The sequence below is a fragment of the Ammospiza caudacuta genome, chromosome 3 (genome assembly GCF_027887145.1).
Source record: "Ammospiza caudacuta isolate bAmmCau1 chromosome 3, bAmmCau1.pri, whole genome shotgun sequence".
NCBI lineage: Eukaryota > Metazoa > Chordata > Aves > Passeriformes > Passerellidae > Ammospiza > Ammospiza caudacuta.
In genome coordinates this window covers 48,230,779-48,252,871 of record NC_080595.1, presented here as the reverse complement: position 1 = coordinate 48,252,871, position 22,093 = coordinate 48,230,779, and the positions used below count along the sequence as shown (strand labels likewise).

Genomic DNA, 22,093 nt, shown 5'->3' with positions numbered 1-22,093 from the left:
ATTCTGTTACGCTGAGAGAGCTCCAGTTCAGCCGACTGGCTTACACTGGCACAACTATAAGTAGCCTTTGGTCCATTAAGCATTAAAATTGAGCGCTTTCCCATGGATTATTTTTCATCTCTTGTGCATGTTCCAAATAATTTTTTAAAGTGATAAAGATTAAATTGCTGTTATTTCCACAATTTAAATTGATGACAGTAGCTGTCATCCTGTTGTCATGAACAAGTATTTCTCACACTGCAGCGTGGAAAGGGCAGGGTGGGGATGTGGAATGCACCACCACACGTTATTCTTTTTAGCTTAACATCAGTAATATTGATGTTTTACAATTATTTTCTTACTGAATTTCATCTGAGATAAATGGAGGCTCCACCACTGGGTCATACACACAAACATATGTATATCTCTATATATCTTAATCTCCAAGATACAGCTAACAGATCACTAAGATTTCTGCAATTCATGATGTGCAGAAAACAAAGATTTTTTTTTTTAGGTCTATCATTGAAGTCCAACTGTTCAAGGGGTCAGTTGCCTCTCCTTCCTTCCACATTCATATAAAAACTCATTCTCAAAGAATAAGGGCTTACTTCAAAAAGGTAACACCAAATCAAATTAGAACTAAAACTGCTGATTCTGTGTGTTTCCCTAGATTTCCTTAGCAGCACAAAGGTTCTGGTGATGGATAATTAGGCTGGGAGCACAAGTGTATTCTTATCTACACAGATCTCACAAACACTATACTAATTATTGGAGTCTCTTTTATAACTGTGAGGAATGACATAGCCATATTAGAGCTAAGAATATTCTTAACTCAGACCTGTCAAATTTCTCCTTCAATCAAATTAATGCCATGTCTATCCTGAGGACCTCCATGTATTTATTGCCTCTGTGTGCTGTTCAAAAACTACTGGACACAGTGACTATGAAAACTTTTGGAAAATATATTTACAACCTACATAAAAATGTATCCATTGATTTCCTTCAAAATATCCCTAGTGTACTATTGTTGCACAGATGGCTGTAAACAACAGAAGGCTACAAAACACTGGTGCTGTGGGCTAAGTCAGGTTTTACAATCAAGATGGCATTTACTCTTCCCATAATTTACAACCTGATATCTTCCTATATGAGGATTAAAAAATTATTTCAGTAAACAATAACAAAATTTTTTTAGTGGAACAACACTTGTGCCAGCAGCCAAAACTGGGTAATATTGCTCAAAATAGTGTATTTTAAAAATAGAAATATTGATACCTATAAATTAGATTGGGTTTTTAATTTGAAGCAGATTTTTAAAAAAATTATTTACAGAGAACTCTTTAAAATAATGACATTTAATAATAGAAATGAATAGTCTAGAATATATTAGTGCTTTAAAACTTAGGTTAGTAATAATAGTTTAACAGTTTTTCCATAGTACTGAAGGAGGAAACTGCAATTACTTACAAGTATCTCTAGAGTACTGATAACAGTACAGATGAAATTGGCTGTTGCATGCCTGTTCTTGTATCATTCTTTAATGAGTGTTGTTGAAATCTTTGTTACTTAGCCAATTGACCAGTGCAGAAAGCCAGCACTTATTTTGGCAAAACTAAACACAACCATATCATAAAAGCCAAGTCCAGAATGAGATAACTTTGAGCAATGGCATTCCATAGAATGCTGGATTAATTTTCTCATCAAATTTCTAAACCTAAGTACTATCTGTACCTTATCTTGATATAAACCTATAAGTTACTAAATTCAGCATAGCTAATTATAATGGGAAGAGTTCAGATTTTTGTAAGTTTCCCCTCAAATGCAGAATTAGTAATTTCAAATAGTTTTCACAAATCAAGTCTATGCAAATCTCTTCTCACTCCTTTCCTCCTGGCCCCATCAAAAAACCTAGCCATATTTTATGACAGAGGCTTTTCTCAAAGATCTACAAACAGTCTGGTAAGATAGACACTGGAGAATTTATTGTTTGAAATAGCAATTAACACAGTCTCAAGGGGCTTCCCACCTCCTGAGCACTAGAGTGCAGACAAAACCAGGGACAATATATTCCTCTGCAGAAAAATATAACTCATACATCCCCACAACAAGAAGAAAAATAAAACCACACACACAACTCCCCCGCAAAAAAAACCAAATCACCAATAATAAAATTTGAAAAGCCACCAATTTTTTCCAGTTGATCTTCTGTAGCCTTTCCACTTGGAGAGTTTTTGTACCAGATCACAAATGCTACTATAACACAGGGGATCAGTGGTATTCCCCATGCCTCCACACAGGTTGTCCATAGTCATGGTAACTGTGGGCCTGCCAAAATCACATGGCAACCTTGTTTATTCTTTCTCATCTGTTTGCTTTTCACACTTCAAATATCTTCACTTAAGGAAGTCCACATTGAGTAAAATACCTCTATGTCAACATAAACTCTTCACCCCTCCTGTATTTCAGGAGATTTGGGAAGAAATCTCCCTGCATTTTCTCTCCCAGTATCTTCTAGACAGTTTTTAATTGTCAACAGCTTCAGACTGCTGCTAGAAAAGTTCTGGAACATTCTGAGACTGCTTTGGAGAAAGGATAATTAACCAGCAGCTAAAAAGTCAAAACTGCTTTCTTTGTCAATAATGATATTGGTCTTCTCTTTTAAAGTTCTTTTACAGGAACATCACAATTTTGACATTTCATTGACAGAAACAGCACTATATGGAGAAAACATAAAAAATGACACATACCCAGACCATCTTATGTAACCCTGTGGGAAATTTGTTTGGCTGACAGGACTGCATGATATGGAAATGTTCCCTCCACTCCAGGAGCTGTGCAGTGTCCAAGTCAAACACACGCCACAGAACCAGTGAAATCTTGCTTTCCCTAGATTGACATGCTGAAACTGAGCCTAACACTATTGATTTCAGGCTGCAGCTTATCCCTCTGCAGGGACATTAGCCCAGTCCCCCTGCCTGGCTGCTTGTTTCCATAAATGTACAATTTAGATGAGATCTATACCTCATGGTCAGATTTGCTGACAGATAATCATGCACACTGAAAGAGCAAGTGCACAAATCTTGGGGTTTTTTAAAATAAGATTATGTATTTTCAACACATTCACTGTACTCAGAAGTTTGACAGAGCTAGTAGACTCATTCCTATGTTTGCACTCCTTAAAAAAAAAGTATGGTGCTACAGGAATGACAATAAAACTCTATAGATTACTTCTACTCTTCACTCAGATCATGCTGTTATAGACCACACAAAGCACTTTGTTAACATCCACCTGTAACACACACACACACACATGTGAAACATGGAAATGAGAATACAGGTCTACAGCTATTTGTAGTTAGTTTTTCACCACCTACAAAAACTTCCTAAAAATGCACTTCCTCCCTGTAGTTTGCTATTCTTTATTTTTTACTGCATTCTATCACTCTTGCTTTTTTCTTCATAGTCACTGTGAAAATATTGCTGTATTTTCTTATTAAAACATCACACTTTTTACCACTATACTGAATTTGACATATTGTTTTGCCATTTGCAGGCCATGCTCCTGAGATAACCCTAGACATCCATAGATATTTTTCAAAAGATATTTGCGCCCAGCAAACATGAGCATGGGTTGTGGTTTTAAGACAGACATCAGTAGGTGGGGAACAAGATGTCAGTGAGGCATGACTTGCAAGGAAGCATAACTTGTATCAGACCTATTGAGAGTAGGACAGAACAGAGTGTACAAGCTCTTCACAGCAGAAGGCCTGACAGACCACAGAACTTGTGCCCTTGGCTGCTTTCTCTACTTGTGTCAGGTGGTTTACTGAAAGTTCTCACCCACAGCTGTGCCTTGCTGTATCATTTAAATCTAGACTACCACAAGATGTTCCACTGCTCAACAGGCACTGCCCTCCCACTGCTGCTGTTTGCCAGGCTTAAACAGAAGTCTGTGACATATTGATTCCTCTGGTTAACTCTCCTAAGTTTAGGAAGGACACATTCAGAAGTTAATTTGGAAAAATCAATAAAGGCAAAAAATAAATACAGAAAAATAAATAAAGGCAAACATTTCAAGGGCAAAAAGTTTCAAAATAAAAAACCCTGTTGTCATCTTATTGCAGGGGTTCCATACTGTTGTCTCCTATTGCAAAAGTTTCATGCCTTTTTGGCGTTTTCTCATGGGTATCTCTTCAGAACACTGACTCCTCTTCACAAAGCAGCCAACTGACTCCATTTCCTTTCTCACCCAGCCACCCCACTCTTTTATAGCACTCTTCTTCTCACTGGGTACAGCTGTGGCCTGTTGAAGTCAGGCCTGTTCCTAATCTCTGATGATTGGCCCAGCTGCAACTCCTTAGGGGTAAGATTACTTTCTACACTATCTTTATTTTCTTATATTCTATCCCCCTACAAATCCACATTTCAGATTACTGAAATCTAGCTCATGAACTTGAAAAAGCAGCTGAGATTTATCAAGTTTCTCCTAATGGGAAATGTGAAGCCACCCTTTTTTAACATGTGTGTTCACTTAAATCAGTCCATAATAATCTCTAAGATCCGTTTTTGGATTCCACAGTTGATGCTTATAGATCATTATTTCTGTCTACAACCAGAGTCCATAAGCTCAATTCTGGCAAGTAAGAGCTGGCTAAAGAGCACCACTGGAGGTAATACAGTAAAACTTGCAGGACTTGATCAGTTTCAGGCCGGAGCAAGTTTGGTAATTGCAGATTTGCTGCATCCACTAAAAGACTGTCTCTCTCTCGTGCACCCAGATCTGTACCTATGCTAGAGAACATCACAGAGACATGAAGAAGAGGTGATTCTGATGTTCTTTAGTTAATTCTTATTAATAAAGAATAATGGTTTTAGTTCCTGTGTTCAAGGCTTTCTTTGCTTGCACATACAGAGAAAACATTAGTGCTTGTAAACGAAACTGCCAACATGTGTAACAGCAGTGCATATTATGAAATCACAGATGTTTGTTCCTACGACAACCACCCTGAAAAATTAAATATATAGGCCAGACTCTTCATGACCCCAGTAACCTGTAAACTGTGATTATCCTTCTCTCCAGTAAGAGCTTGTCCTCAGCCCTTGCTAAAATGTTATAACATTGTGACAAATTTCTTTAAAAGGAAGAGGCTTAGTGGACATTCACAGCTTTGTAATATGCTGTTGGGTTTTGATTGCAATTGTAACACTGCTGCTTCTGCAAATCTTTCCTGAAACTGATTTCACACAGAAATCCTATATTAGGATTTTTATGTTTGGGGGTTTTTAGACATTTTTATACCACTAGCAAAGTAGGATTCATAGATTTAAATCTACACTAAAACATAAATAAGATTGAAAATACCCTAGAATTTAGAAACGTGCATTAAGCTACCTTCAGCTCCGCTGTCTTAGACAACACTTACACAAAAAAATCAAAAAATCCTATAAAAGAAATTTTTTTTTACTGCCTCTTAAAATGATACATTATATATTTTTACAGCCAATTCCTTATTCTTCTAATATGGCAGTAAAAAGCTAAACCACGACTGACTTCTGGTACAAGCATTTCAGTGGTGAAGAAATAAAGTACCCCCTGTAACTAACATAAAGTGTTCTGAACTGAAAACTCAGTGAACACTATGACTTCAAAACATGATCATTTACTTCTAACTTTTAGTCCTTTATGTGGCCCAAGTGTGTTACAGTGCTTGATTCTTCCAAGGTTTTAGGGCTTTTCTAAATACTCGTGATGGAAAACTTTTTTCCAGAATCAAAGGTACAAAATGTAAACGGATACAATGAATTCACCTTAATCTGCTGAACAGAAACAGTTTCTTTGTGAGAAGTACAAACCACTTGTGATAAAGTATGGAATACTGATACTGAGAGCAAACTATGGCAATGTAAACATTAACATTAGCTGCTCTGCTAATTTCTTCTCAAGTATCTAGCTAATGTATTGTTTCACTGGTGCTGAAAGTAGGACTAGGTTCTCATTTAGTCGTGTGTTCCCAAATTACAGTTGTACTGCCTGTACCCCAGAGAGGAAAGAAAGGAGCACTTACATCATCTCTCTGGAACCAGACTAACTACTGCCTACTTCATCTTATGGTCTCTGTAATTCCTAGACAGCATCCCTTTGAGACATTTTCAGCAATGCAAAAATCTGTGACACACTGGCTCCTTAAGGACCAATGTAATGGAAAATTTGAATTATTTGAATTAATTTGTAAGTGAATAACAAAAGTCAGTCTAAAAACTTTTAAGCCCTCTAACATAGTTACCCTAGACTTAAAGCTTGTCTCCATACTCCAGTAAAGGGGTATTCTCCAAATGAAAGGGTATAAGAAGAACCTGAGTTAGCATCTGAATTGAAAATAAAATCCTAATTTCAGCAACCCTGCACATTAAACCAGTGCAACACTCAAGTTTTTTGCAGAAATATTACTTTTTTGCAATTCTGGAAAGAAACATTTAACAGATAAACATTTAACTGTTGGTAGCAAAAGATTGGTTCTGAGCTGCCCCAACAATGGGGCAGGGGGTCCTGGGGCCCTGCCCAATTCACCTGTGTAGCACTGGTCCCAGCCTGCTGGGTTATACTGGAGTGCACTGGGATATAGTGGGCCAAACTGGTTTATACAGGTCTGGACTGGGTTGGACAGATTGGACCAGGTTTAGACTGGGCTTATAGGGAGATATGCTGGGACATGCTTGGTTTGGTCAGTCTAGAGAAGAGGAGAGTGAGGGGAGACCTCATGGTGGTCTTCAGCATCCTCACAAAGGGAATCAGAGGGATAAATATCGCTCTCTTCATTCTCACGACCAGCGAAAGGACTCAAGGAAATGGCCTGAGGCTGAGTCAGGGGAGGTTTAGGTTGGATGTCAGGACAAGATTCCTCACTCAGAGGGTGCTTGGGCACTGGAACAGGCTCCCCAGGGAAGTGGTCACAGCACCAAGCCTGACAGAGTTCCAGAAGTGCTTGGACAACACTTTTGGGCACGTGGTGCTACTCTTGGGAATGGTGCTGTGCAGTGCTGGGAGCTGGACTTGATGACCCTTGTGGATCCCTTCCAACTCAGGGGATTCCGTGATACTGAGCTAAACTGGTTGATACTGGCCTGGACTGGGTTATACTGGGCTGGACAGCCATACAGTGACCTGGGCTGAGTTCAGGCTGGGACCTACTGGGCCCGGCTGGTTCATGCGGGTCCGGCCGGGCCGCACAGCTCGCACAGCTCCCACGGCGCCGCTCCGCCGCCGCCCCTCGCGCGCCCCTCCTCACGCGGCCCTCCCGCCACCGCGCGCACGCGCCCAGGCGACCCCTCGCGCGCCGCCGCCACTTGTTTTGGAGGCGCGCGTGGTCCTCTCCGATTGGGCGCCGCTGCCCCGCCCCGCCCCGGCCCGGCCCCGGGACGGCCAGGGGAACTACGTCTCCCGGCGTGCCGCGCGCTGGCGGCCCGGGAGCGGCGGGCGCTGGAGCGGGGTGGTGGCGGCGGCGGCGCCGCGGCTTCGCGAGAGGATCCCGGCCGCGCGCGGCGGTGCCGCGGACAGGTCGCGGTGAGCGCGGCGCCCCCGCCCGACGGGTCCCGCCGCCCGCAGGAGCGGCCGCGCCGGGAGGAGACGCTGCCGCCGCCGACCCGCGGCGCGTCCCTCTCCTTCCTGTGCCGGCGGCGGCGGGGCGAGGGCTGCCCCCTCCTCCGTCAGTCGCGGCGGCAGCAGCATGAGCGGCGGCAGCGGCGGGCGGAACGCGGCGGCGAGGGCACGGCCGGCGGCGCGGCTGCTGGCGGTGCTCGGCTGCGTGCTGACAGCGGAGGCCCAGGTGGGAACCGGCGGCTGGCGGGACGGTGCGGCGGGGTGGCACGGCTGGGAGCGTGGCCGGGCAGGGATGCCCGCCGGCTGTGGGCAGGGCTGCGGAGCCCTCCCGGAGCGGCAGCAGGGCAGAGGCGGGAGGCGAGGTCACTTCGGGGAGTCATAGGGGAGAGGGCAGCTCTGGGCCGTGTCATGGGTCGGCTCCCCGCGGAGAAGTCGGGAATGTCTTATTGGAGTGTGCAGCCCACGTCCTTCCCCTTTCACACCCTGCGGCTGGCACTTGCCGGGATCCAGCCCGGGGCCGGTGTCGCCGGGAGAAGTTGGTTGGCCTGGGAACCAGAGGTAGCACCAGTCCGTGGCATACGTCGGGGAGCTCCGGACTGGATCATGCCCGTGGCTTCCGGCAGAAAGTTCGGTGCCCTGATGAAGTCTGTGGGAAGCCATATGTTCCAATGGTGATGCCAATGCCCGGGCTTGGCTTGTGCTTAGGTCGCGTCTGTTTGCCCACATTATCGGCAAGGATGGGAACACGCAGTGCTTCCTTCTGTAAGCTGCCTTCCCAGCTTTAGGAGGACGTGTGTCTGTAGTTAGGAGCTCGCTGTTCATCCACACTGTGACTGATATGATCGCTGATGTCAAGTAGGAGAGGCTTTCAGCTGGGCCAAAGATGTTGGAGAGAGTTTATTGAGGAATACACCGTCCACATGGAGCAAAGCTTGTCCTCTAGATTATTATTTCTCTTATATTTTCTAAATTTCCGTGTTGCATAATATGCTGTACTGTAAGTGGCCACCAAAGGTGGTGATGACAGTAGCATAGAGAGCTTTTATTGCAGCTTTTTTTGTTGGAAGTTGAAGTTTTCTCTAATTGACATTATTTTAGTAACTATTTTAGCATAACTAAAAGCTAATTGAAATGGAGTTCTTAAAGAAGCACTTAATAAAGTGGCATGGGGTTTTTTGTGATGCTTGGCAGAGAAATTGGTTGTTGCTGTTTCATAAAATTGTTAGCATATTGAGTTCAGAATTGTGCAGGGAATGACAAGCTAACCAATAGTTCTTGGAGTCGTGTTACCTGAGGCTGTTCTCTCATTCTGCAGCCATGGCAAAGGGAAATGTCTGAGGAACAAAACAAGGTGTCCCAGGTGGTCTTGTAAGTGTCGAAGCAATTAAAGTACAACAGCCTGATAACACTAATAAGTTTGTTTATATGAATAGATTGCTTATTATTTTATGCATTTATCCAGCTTTTTTTCCTTAATATTAAGGTGCTGACTGTGTTTTTCTTTCTAGATTTTATAAGGAGAAGTTGATGCAGGTTGGACATTGACCTTTTCTTCTGAAAGGTTGATTTATCTTGGAGAAGATAAGTTAAAAGTTTCACTTCTCCAGTATAGCTCTGATACCTGTTCAAGAACTAAACTAGGTTTGACAACACCTGGAAGTACTTTGATAAGCATATTGGAAAGGTAGAAAAAATAGCAGCTGCACCATTTCAGATGATTTCTTGAACACAGATGATAGTAGGCTAATGCTTTTAGAGTTTATTTGGAGCTCAAAGAAATTAACAGATGAAAGAAACTATGATCATTGTCCATTGTAGTAAAAGTGTGTTAACTTAGAGTACAGTTTGACTTTATATTTGTAGACTAAGTTAACTAGTGTAGTTCAATTAAAAAACAATGGTGTGAATAACAAAGTAGGTCTTGCAATACGTAGTTTTAACTGTGTAGTACACTGTTCTTATTTTGGTATCTCCAATTTGAAAAAATAAATTAATTGGAAGATCTAGATGCTGACTAAAATGAAACTATTTTCTGCATGTTCTTGGAGTGTTGCTCTGTGAGTCAGAGCACTGAAGCCTGCACTTAGACTAATTAAAAAAACCTCTGACTGGCGTACTTGAAGCCAGTGTTGCTGTTGCATCACTGTGCTGTGAACTGACTCCACTGCTGTGCAGTATTAGTGTTTCATGCATGCTGTTAAAGTATTTTATAATTTGTGGTTTGGTATAGATACAGCTTAGTTTAATTTTAGAGCATGCTTTCCAAGGAAACATTGATTTTGCTATTTTATGTATACAGGGAGCTAACTGTTCCAGTTCTGAAAAACTTGTGAGGAAAAAAAATGGAAAAGTTAGTTTGCTTGCTCTAGTACTCTGAATTAATTTTTCTCTTCATAATTTCCTAGATCAGTTGTAGTTTTTGAGGATTCATTTCTGAAGCTTCATTGATCTAGGTAAACTATACTGCATTTTCAAAGTTGTTCTTAGAATTGAGGTCTTAGTTAAACAAATTGGCTGCAGCTTTTTATTCTTCCATGAGGATTAGACACTGAATGTAACTATTGCATTTACCTGGGACATTTTTCCCCTGGAAGAGCATTTTCCATTTTGCATAGATGGTAAAATTATTTTTGTAAGCAGTGGATAGTCTTACAGGCTGGTCATCAAAATAGTTTCCTACTCTTTATCTTCTCAGTCCAAAAAAACTTCCGTGTATTATCCTGTTTATACAGTTGAGTAATATTTGAGTAAAATGTTCAGAGTTATCTCTTTGCCTTTTTATATTATAATGAAATGTTAGGCTGTTTCTTTGTGGTATAGTGTTACCTGTAAGGGCTGCGCCTTTACAGATTTTGCCTGTGTGTGATCAATAAGAAAATTTCAAGTTTTAAATGAAATTATTATAGACTAAAGTGCATGGGGGTTTCCTCTCTGTAAGCATCATTAATAACAAGCTTTTTCTTCTGACTTTGAAGTTGGCAGTTGTGTGGACTGTGAAAAAACTGTAATTACACATGGGCTCTTTGACAGTTGTTTGCCCAGGTTTGATTAACAAGGCAAGCATAACAGCAGGAAAAAAAAAATTGTTTAAAGTATCTTTCCTTAAATTAGCTTTACTTCATTGCCATATCCGCTCTACAGAATTGTGACAGCCTATTTAGTGCCTCAGGAAAAGTAGGATCTACATAAGGTGAATTTTCCACTTAAGTGCTTTATTGCCATATCCTCACTTCTTTATTCTCACAGAGAGTTGGGGGAAATCCATTTTCCAGGCCTCCTTTATGCTTTATAAAGGAGCATAAGCCTACAATTTGTTTTCTAGTGGCTCTTTTACATCAAGCTTGGTTATATAAGGGTATCTGTTCTGTAAAGTACAGGAGTGATTTATCATGCATAAAACAGATTAGATGATTTCATAATCTCATCTGTGTGAAATCTGTGGAAGAAAAAAAAGGCATAAAATATATTTTGTCTCCTTTTCCACACAACATTTCAATAGTTAGAAGTTCTTCTCATCCCATGCAAGATATAAGATGTGTGGGCATTTCTATTTTAAATAATTTCTAGGCCATAATGGGTGTCAATGAAGAACAGAAGCAGTATGCACCAGTGTTTGGTTCCATTCCCTTTTAAACATGTCTGAAGCCTTCAGACATGTCTGTAGTAGTTTAAGAAGCTATGCCTAAGAGAGTTATTTTAGATTTATTGAAATTTATTATATAACTCTGCATAGAATCACACTTTCAGTATTCCACCTTTCAATACACCACCAGGGTCTCAGTGAGAGTGTTTCCATAGCCTACTCTGTGGTGTTAGTTGGATCTGCCCTCTCTGCTACATGCACAGTCCTGCCTTCCCTTTCTGTGCTGGCAGTAGAACTTCTGCACTTGCACTGTGTGCTGCTTTTCCTAGAGGTGCTCCTAACCTAGTGCAGTGGCAGTACAGCTTGCTGTCCTGGCACAAGAAGAGGGGTGAGGCCTGGAAAAGTCATACTCAGTTTCATGATAGATTCACAGCATTGAAATATAGATCCCTGTGCCTGGTTTTTCTTTATTTATTTGTTGAATTTATTTGTGAAATTGCAAACTTCTTGGGCACAGAAGAACTTACACTCCTTTTCCCCATGCCTCTAAAGAAACTAGATGGAGTGTTTTCACACTTTGAGAAGAAATATGAAAATAAGATGACAGTGTGTGATTGTTGGTTTTTTTTTTAGAAAATTTGACTTGTGAGCATTTGGTAGGAGAACAGTTGATATGGAACTTCGCTAATATACCATGTATTTGTAATTTGGAAATTCTTGTTGCTCATTCTTCAAAAGTTCTATATGCTGAAAGTGTTAACAAATTTCAGGGGTGAAATTAATCTTGCTGACATTGATTTAGCAATGCATTTGGAAGTGGGCTTAAGCTCAAAGTGCTACAGTTTTTCTTTATGAGATGTGTTAGAGTTTCTCATCACATTTTGTGATGTTTCTCATCACTTTTTGTGATGAGAAATATTTGCTATGGAACTGCATTTCACTAGTATTTCTTTCAATTACCATCTTTTTCTCTTTAAAAGATTTTTATGCAGTTAATATTCTATTTCTATATTAAAATAAATGTTAATGTATTTTTTCAATAGCTCACAGGAGTCCTAGATGATTGTTTATGTGACATAGAAAGCATCGATGACTTCAACACATTCAAGATCTTTCCCAAAATACAGAAACTGCAAGAACGTGATTACTTCAGATATTACAAGGTACACTTAGAATGGTATTTTTCTGAATAATTTAAATAAAATGCAGAAAATATAGGAAGGATTGCATATCAAATCAACTTGCCAGTGTTAAGCTGCCTATTAGAAGCCCACAACTTTTTAATTTGGTTGAAGCAGTTTTTTAGTCCCTGACAGTTATGTTGGTAATAAGTCTTGTTTGCTATGTTCATCCTGGAGTCAGTGACAGTAAATTATGACTGCTTTCATTCAATTGATAAGTAGTAATTTTAAAGATAGTGTCTTTGCAAAAGGCACTGGAAAAGGATCATATTTTACTAATTTTATGACAGCATGAAGTGCTTATCTTCTAAGAAACGTGTGTAATTTGAAATGGAAATATTGGCATGAATTACTTTGCTGATAAGTTACTGTCTTATTTCTGATTTTAGTGTTTGTTATTCTTTTGAAAAATAGGTAAAACTGTTCCTTTTTCAAGTAGTATGTAATATCACTTTTTATTACTTGAAGCATTTTTTGTCTGTGTTACTATCTGATGTGCAAATGAAGATTTGAAGCCTGATATGTCTGTTTTCAGATAGGCTTAACCTGAAAGTGAAGTTGCATTTTGACTGAGCTAATCAGGTGGCTGCCTGCCCCTGGAAAAGGGAGCTCACACTCCTCTAGGGCAGCATCCTGCCCCTTTGCTACTTTTACCTCTCAGAAGAATGCATATCTTTAACCTGGTAGATATTTAGTTAGGGTATTTCCATTTGTCATTTGGTAGGGGGTTTTGTTGGTAAGGTTTTGTTGATTTTGTTGGGTTTTTTCGTTGGTTTTGGGGTTTTTTCTCCTCAGGATGTAAGAAGTCACCTAGCCGATCTGGAGTCAGAGTAATATTAAACTCAGGCAAGATGGGGTTATGAGTGAGCAGAAGGAGAAGAAAGCACTAGACTCTAACTTTTCTACCTTGAGCAAGCAGTGTAATGTACATTCAACTGCACCTTGAATCTCCTGCTACATGATATACTTCTAAATTCACTTTTCAGGAGAAACAGGATATGTGCACCTTCAGTACTAACATATCACATAGTAGTGTTAATGAGATTCTCCTGAGGTAACAGAAAGACAGAAAACAAAGATGAGGAGCAACAGGTATATGAGACTTCATAACACAGTAACTTCATCTTGCAAATTTAGAGCTAATGTTCAACAGCAGTTCTGCAGATCATACTCTAAAGCTGTGTTGCAGTCCTGCCTCATCTTTTATACTGATCTTTGTAACAGATGAGCAGTTCCAAGAGCCTGCGTGCAGCCCACCCAGCACCACACTTCACTTAGTACTTCAGTGGTGGCAGGGAAGAATTTGTGTTGAGCAAACAAACAGAGTAAGTCAGTCAGAACATTCTTCACCCTTTCCTGTTTCAATAAGCAACGGCTCATTTGATCTCCCTGTGCAGAATGATGGAAGTGCTTTTAAGCACATAAATGGATGTGGAAATTGTGAAGGTAGGTGTTGTGGTTTAGGAATGGTACTCCCCACCAAACCACGCACCACTCACTCTCCATGATGGAGGTGAGAATTGGAGGTACAAAAGGTAAAGATCATGGGTTGAGATAAGAAGAGTTTTCTGGAAACAGCAGTGAGATAAGAAAATGATCAGTAATAGCAACAGTACTAATGACAGAGGGCATAAGAAAAGAAGTGATTCACACAGAGGTGAAAGCAATAGACAATATCAGACGACTCCTTCTGCCACATTTTCTCCACTGGAAAGAACCCCTTCTCCCTGGAAGAAAGTAGTTTTCCCTGCCCCTGGCAATGATGTGTGGTGGTATAGAATAACTCAAACCTTAATACTGAATGGATGAGGTAGTTTTTATTTAAAGGCCAGAAAAAACTTGTTGAAGTCTTGCAGAAATTGTGCTAGGTGGTTTCTAAATAGTAGAACACTTCCCAATGAAAGAAGTAAACATTTATGTCTCTAATTTTATACATCAAAACACACCAACTGTGGAAGCCTCACAATCAAGAATGCCTTTTAATTTGTGAAAGGACTGAATAATACTGTGAGTGATAACAATGAAACCTAATACCTCATACTCTGAAGATGATTGGATGTTCTATGTAGACAGTACACGATTGGTTTGATAAAAGTACAAGTGCTGTACAACCTCAGTTTGTGTGTGTAGTGGTTTTCAGTGCTCTTCAGTCATTCTTGGACTAGTACATCTTCATTCCCATGTGTTCTTTCTGAATTAATCTGCAGTTTAGGCAGCAGATTATTTTTTATTTTATTTACAGCATTCCTCTGTGCAAAAACAGTGACTGCCTAGTTATTTATATCTTCCTCAGTGTGTAAGCATTTTTTTAATGTGAGAGTTTGCTTTGAAGAAGGCTGTAATTTAACTATTTTAGCTGATCTTTTTTGATGGAAATTGGTGGGAGGTGAAAGTTTTATACGATGGGCCTTACTGTGAAGGTGATGTAGAATGTAAAACTATTTCTTGCTTTATTTGAAAAGATATGAGTGAACAAGTACAAAAAATAATTTTGCATTATTTTTTTCTAGGAATGGTGTTTGTGTGTTCAGTAGAGGAAATGGGGGGAGGCAACCTAAAATCTCTGCTTTTATTGTATCTGAGCTTGCAAGGTTTGAGCTGTAATGAGAAGATATTTGTCATCACTTCTAAGAAGTTGTACCATCTGCTAAATGTCTTGTCAGGGGTTTTTTGACTGAGGAATATCTTTAACATTTAAAAATAATAATCTGTTTTTAGTTTGATTTTGAAATCCAAAATCTTATTTAAATTAGTAAATTTCAATTTAGTAGTGAGATATTTAATTTCTGCTTTAATATATTATGTGTTTGTGTTCATTCCCTGGAGACCATTGTCATTAACAGTTTTACTGCACAAAGCTTCATCTTATGTAGTTAGAGAGACTAAGTAAAAGAATTTAAAGGATTTCCTGATACTGAGAGCTTTTTTCTACGGTTGCCTTATGTCAGTGTGGATTGTAAACTTCTGGTTTTATATGTTTAGGTCAACCTCAAGAGACCATGCCCATTTTGGGCTGATGATGGCCATTGTTCTATCAAAGATTGTCATGTAGAGCCTTGTCCTGAGGTATGGATTGAATAATAATATAATAGAAAAAGGGATTTTGGCTAAAAATTTGCTAATTTGCAGTGGCTAGTACTATAGTACTAGCTAATGATACAGGCACTACTAGCAATACTTTTTAGTGGGAACCTAAATTTAAGTAAAAGTGACCAATTTATTTTCTATTCCAAAAGTATAAATACAGCCAAAATATTTTAAAGTCTTAGTCATTTTATGGAGAAAGTGGAGAGCTTCAAGAGTAAATCTCTTCTAACCTCTAGCACTGTTTTGCATATAGCATGTTGATAATGTAAAGGAGCAAGTTAATTTTTCAAAAAACAAGTTTGCTTTGACCTCTATGGGAATGATACCTAATTTGTAGATTTTAATCAAGTATTTCTATGAGCAGTGTAAAAGCTGTGATTTATTTTTTGTTTCTAGAGCAAAATACCTGTCGGAATTAAGGCTGGGAGCTCTAATAAAGTAAGTACTCCTTAATTTTTAAAGTTCTTTCTGATTTTTTTTTAATCTTAAATTTAGAACAGCTATGTGACTTTTTAGTGTAAACCTTCAGTGTTCTCACACTGATGACGTAGTTAAGTGATCATTTCCTGTATGTGGCTTAACCTTTCTGCCTTTATGTATAGTAGTGTTTCTGTCATAGCTGGTACTGTTGTGTCATTTTGAGCCTGTGGTTGCTGGAGAGCTGCTGCAGACTGAATCAATGAATGGCAAGGGACAGCAGTGCATGGCCACAGAATGCCTGATGCAGAATTGTTACTTCATTTCTTAGTACAGGTCACCTTTTAAAAAGCTACAGGCTAAGATGCACAGAGGCAGTAGCAGCGCAATCTTTTTTAACAATCATAAGTAATCACAACATCTAATATTAAAAGAACCCAAATGATTGCATGGAGTTCTGCTATGCCTTGTTTTTAAGAGGTCATTAGTCCAGAGATGATTTGGTCATTAGTCTAAAGACAGTTTAGGCCAAAGTGGCCAGTGCAAACTGGAGCAGTCAGTCTGTGCTGTTGGCTTTTGCTTGCGTCTCTCTAAGCCATCCTTTCTAGATCACCAAGTGATCTTAGCAAAGCTAAAATGTTAAGAGGCAATATATGCATAGGATAAGAGGTCAGAGCAGAAGGACTACCCACAAATCCCACACATCTGAAACAGGGTGCCCAAGAATGAGGATTTTAGCAGTTAATGGGTTAATGGTGCCCAAATGAGAGATCTTCCCATTGAGTGCCTTGACTGTATTGTAAGCACTTACCTCTTGATTAACTATCATATCTCCATCGTCCCCAGTGCTTTCTACCTCACAGGGCAGGCTGGGTGTAGTTCACCAGATCATAAAGGACTTATGAACAGGAGTGTTGGCATTGGGTTTATATCTCATCCCAGGAAAGGTTATCAGAGATAGCTGAGATGAATACTTCATTGAGAATTGATGACTTGTGTGCTGCTGTCTGGAAAAGGGCAGGCAAATCTGTCCAAGCTTTAGCTCAAGAGGAAGAAGTCTTGTTTCTTTTACACATACATTGTTAACTCACTTTGAAGTAAAGACTGCCTCTTCATTTAAAGGTTCCTGGTAATCAGTGAAGAAAAATCTTTCTCACTGACATGGCCTAAATGTCAGTTGTTTGCCATTCCAGCACAAGCATCAGTTGTTTTTCCGAAAAGCTGACACTATCTCTGGGCAGCAGATGTTGTGTTTTAGCTGAATAATGTGTTGCCAGTTCTCTTTTTCATTGACTCTTTTATCTTCCAAGCATGGTTGTAGAGAAAATGACTCCTGGAATGCCATAATGCCTCCTAAAGAGAGGGACTGTAAACTTTAAAATGGTTTCAGAAAGGGTTTTTTCTGAATTTGAGCTTCCTGATTGATTAATCTTGAGAGCCATAAATAAGGTGTTAAATAGTAACCAAAGAATATGCTGTTCTTTGGATACTTCACATGAGCATACCAAATTTGATTTAGGAAGTGAAAAAATGGATGCCTTTTGCTTTCACAACAATAAAGAAGGTTGGATAGATTCTTTGGGAAGTTGTCATTTGCTGTATGTTCGCTACAGTGGTTTCCTTTGAGTTGCCTTGCAGGTTGTTGAAACCAGCTACAGTACTGAAAGTTAGGCAATTCTGTACCTTTAATCTGCAGTAGAAGACATTAATATGTGCTGCTTTTCTGGATTAAATTTGTCATCAGAATGGACATGAATCTTACCTACGCCATTTTCTTACTTCTTATGGTGCAGTTAAGTGATCTTTCCTCGAGCCAATCAAAAATTTACAATCTCGTTTAATATCCCTTTTAAGGAAATACCAAATTCATTTTAGTATGAATGTTTTGTTTCAAGGACTGTGCAAGTACTGTGCTATTAGCCTGTGCTAATTTCCCATTTGGGGAAGTCTTACACCGTATGGCTTATATGTAAAGTACTGGATTTTAAAAAAGGGTGGGTTTTTTCCCCGAGAACACATGCATTTCCAGTTTCTGTCTTTCATCCTGATAGTATTGGTCTTGGAAAGCTGAAAATAACCAAAGGCATCTTTTTAATAATGACACTTACGATCTCTTGAATAGATACACTCACAGTAGAATCCTGTGGAGAGGTTTTCTGTGGCTTCTGTCCAGTTTTCCATTGCCTTTCTTTCCTAGTGTAAAGGAGCTTGTAAACTTCTAGCTTTATTTGGGTTTTTGTGGGGGATTTTTTTTTTGTTTGCTGAGCAATGAAGACAACAGTTCTTTTGAATGCTCATCTAGCTGCAAAGACCAAGGTTACACTTGTAAAGCTTCCCCACAGGAGTGCAGTTGGCAATAGAGGATGTCTTTTTAATTCTTGACACCACCATAAGCATTTTGAAATAGTGCTGTAGAGGCACACAGTAATTTCCTTTTCTATAGTTCTGTTGCATTTGAGTGGTGAATGCATATTTTGTGGCTAGACATTAAAGCTGTATAAATCTTTAAAGCAAAGGACAGGATACAGTAACTGCAGGTTACAACATTCAACTTCGTAATTTACTTCCTGCCCTTCTTTTCTGTTGTTTTTTCCAGTAACTGGTTTTAGGAGATCCTGGTTGGCAAGAACAGTAATTTTGTCCTGATCTTGTCAGGGGTCACAGAGCACTGATCCCGCAACTGTTGCTGTTAAACACTGGCGAATAGGAAAGCCTGGAAACATGTTTTGAGACCTGAATGTTCATTTTGTTAGAAACTTTTAATTTAGGATTCTAATCTTGGCAGTAACCTTTTTTCACTTCAGGGTAGGGACTGGTTTGCAACTCTAGGCATGCAGAATGTTTGCTTCAGCATCTCCGTATGTTATTTCATCAGCTGTATCTGTTTCAGTCTAGGTTAAGGCCATTCCTTGTTCCCATTTTTCCTTTTAAAATCCATACAATGCTGAGGAATGCCTGCCAAATACAAGAAAATTGAGTGAGAAATTCTTCTGGAGTAAGCATATATGGGCAAGGCCCCTAACAAGATTTAAATTATTTGTTATTTCTAGTCTCCTTTGTGTCTTAGGTCTTCTGCTGTTTTTCCTCGTGTTGGTCCAGGCAAATGCATTTTTAAATAGCAAATAATTCTGCTTACTCATCTGAACAATTTTAATAAAATTTCTTTTTTTTTTTAGTGATACATATTATGGTGGTACTTTGCCTCTGGCATCTTGACCACAAAGCTGTCCACAGAAAAAAATTACTCTTTCTTTTAAAATTTATAATTTATTTGTTTTAATAATTGACGTAAGGTTTAGTCTGGAAAAAATACACATACCCTCCCCTCCCACCAATCCAAAAACCCCCCAAAGGAGGAAATTGAGTTTATCTTTTAAGATAGCATTGTTACTACCTTTTATGTTCCTAAATGTAGAAGAACTTCCTGAGCTTTATGCTGGCAGATGTAAATTACCTGCTTACATAACCATATTATTATAGAATAGTGGAATATAATCTTTAATTCTGCAAATGTTTTCTTTAGACGTGTTCCAAAAGTAAGTATTTCAGTGGATTACTTTTTGAAAACTTCTTCAGAATCAAAGTTCAGCATATACATTTCCATTTTGTCTTTAAAATAAGCAAAATTTGAGTTCAGCTGAAAAAGCTTGTCTTCCAGAACCATTCACATCTGAAGTGGGCTGATGAATTGGATTAAAGGAAACATGAAGGGAAAATGGCCAAAAGTAATAAATATGCCTACTAAAATGAAATGATACTTGCAAAAAAAAGATGGTAAGTAAGTATCTGAAACATTCCATGTAGGGGGTTTCATAACAAAAGAACTCAATTTAATCAAAAGGCAAAACAAAATTTTGACATGTTTAGCTGAATTCCCTGTAGCAGTTAAATTCAGAGTGAAATCAGCCAAATGAATTTAAGTGAAAAAAAATCAAAGTAAGAAATGTTCCAGAACCATAACTGCTTCTAGAATTAGAGGATTTTCCCTAATACTAGGGAACTCACTGCTAAACTTAGAAAGACCTTTCACAACACCTGTTCTTGAGGATTTCAGTAATTCATTTGCATATTAAATATGACTTTTTTTACAGTATTCAAAAGCAGCAAATAATTCCAAAGAATTGGAAGACTGTGAGCAAGCTAACAAGCTGGGAGCGGTTAACAGTACCTTAAGGTATGCTGTGATTTACATCAACACTACAAAAATAGTAAGAAAGGAACATTTTTTTTTTCTCTGTCTGGTGTGGTGGTTTTTGTTCTTCATTCTTCCCATTAGAAAGTAAATGGGAAATGATGCAAGAACATCTGAAGGTAAAGGTATTAAATGATAAGTAGACTTTTTTTTGTTGTTTAAAGTATGCTTTGATATTACTTAAAAGAAATATTTTACAGCATCAAGAGCCAGAAGAAACTTGCAAATAAAACCACCTTTTCTCTATTCTTTTTTCTCAGCAACTGTGTTGGATTAAGGGGTTTGGTCCTGCTTTGTCCCATTGTTGCACTGATGTGCCTATTTGTGATCATTCAGTGAACCAGATCAGGGAGTTGAGCTACTTTTGTTGTTGGTAAAGTTATTTTTAACTTGGATCAATTCTGTGATCTTGCTTATTGCATGGCACTGTCAAGGTTGGATGGGAGGAATTCTTCAGGATGGTGCTACCCTTAGGCCCAGAAGTCTGTGGAACAGCATCTAGAAAACATAGCACTCTACTGGATTCCTCACTTCTGAAAAGCAGAAATAGAAAAATCAAATTTTCACTGTTAATGGAGGGATATGATGTCTTTGCCCACAAATTTCAGCAGTTCTACCTGGTAAAGATTTTGAAACTCTTTCTTGTGCCATGAAAAAATCAGTTTCTGCCAGGTATGTGGTGTTTTAGGGGAAGTAAGAAATTATTAATTCTGTTCCATTTCTGTAAGGCAAAAGAATGTGACACTGTAAATGGAGAGCTAGAGAAAATGCCTTTATGGAAATAGGATAGATAATTAAAGTTGGAAGAGAGCAGGTAATGGATCCTGCAAGTGGAGGACAAGTTTGTGCTTTGCAGGAAAACCTCCACGTTCTCTATCTAGCATTGCATTATCCTCTTGGTTTTGAGTTGGTTTCCTTTATAAGTTGTATTTGTTGTGGTTATCAAATCTTGTCTCTTGGTAATTAGCAGAGAGTTTCCTCACCTAATGCCAAGTATGTCTCTTATTGTGATTTGGCAGAAGGTCAGAAGTTTATCTCGTAGAATTGCCTCTGTTTGTAGCTTTGAGCTGGTGCTAATTTGATCAAACAGAATAGGTTGTTTTTGTTATTTCAAGGCACTTCCCTGAACCCCAGAGCAGAGTTCCCAATCTTAACTTTGCTTACATTTTGCTGTCAGTAGTGTGGCATCAGCAGTTTTGTGCTGCACAGTCACAGAAGGAAGGTTTTGGCACTGTTTGTGTTTCATAGTGTGGGAGCTTCAAACTATTTGTCTCTCTAGTACAGCGTACCTTTGAAAATGCTAGAGTGAGTGGAATGCCATTATTATTGAAATGGCTTAGGACAAATCATATTCATAGAGTACTTTAGCTTAGAAGAGGCATTTAGACATCTAGTCTCCCAGTAAAAAGTAAGGCACTAACAATTGTAGCTTTCATTAAAAGTACAGGTTATGAAAATAGGGTGATTCCTTCCTCCCCCACCCTCAAAGTGACAGCTGCTGAAGTAGTACTTTGAAATGTGTTAAAATGTACTATGAACATATTTTACGAAGCTCTTACTGAAGAAGAGAAGTCACTGCAGTTTGTTCAAATAATGGTGAAATCTTTGTCTCAACATCAAATTGACTTTTGAAAGTATTACAGATGATGCCTGCTTGAATCTCATCGCAGTTAACAAGGAATAGCTCCATATATTCTCAAGTTTCAGATATACTGACTCAGAATCCACTTCCAGGCTATGTGTAGGTTATATTTCTTTCAGAAGCTCTTATTGACATTGTTTATTAAAAATTTAAGATCAATTTTTTTTTTTCCCCTCAGTAACCAAAGTAAGGAGGCTTTCATTGACTGGGCAAGATACGACGATTCACAGGATCATTTTTGTGAACTTGATGGTAAAATGTTGAAGCTTTTTCATAGTGTTTGTTTTATTTGCTGTCTCATAAAAAATGCAAAAGATCATATTTTCTGTACAAATAGCCATTTTTACGAAGTTTTTAAATTTTGTTCCAAGTGACAGGTTATAGCATCATATCATACACACAAAGTGCAAAT

General features: G+C 39.0%; 1 protein-coding gene across 1 annotated transcript in view; it reads left to right on the top strand.

The window, feature by feature from the left end:
- The first annotated feature begins 7,587 nt into the window (after window positions 1–7,587).
- The window catches only part of ERO1B (endoplasmic reticulum oxidoreductase 1 beta), a 28,991-nt gene continuing 14,485 nt past the window's right edge, over window positions 7,588–22,093 (top strand). Inside the window, exons 1-6 of the mRNA XM_058802897.1 lie at window positions 7,588–7,805; window positions 12,206–12,325; window positions 15,326–15,409; window positions 15,827–15,868; window positions 19,939–20,021; window positions 21,860–21,933. Coding sequence (XP_058658880.1) covers window positions 7,707–7,805; window positions 12,206–12,325; window positions 15,326–15,409; window positions 15,827–15,868; window positions 19,939–20,021; window positions 21,860–21,933 — 502 coding nt within the window. The 5' untranslated portion in view covers window positions 7,588–7,706. The remainder of the gene's footprint in view (window positions 7,806–12,205; window positions 12,326–15,325; window positions 15,410–15,826; window positions 15,869–19,938; window positions 20,022–21,859; window positions 21,934–22,093) is intronic.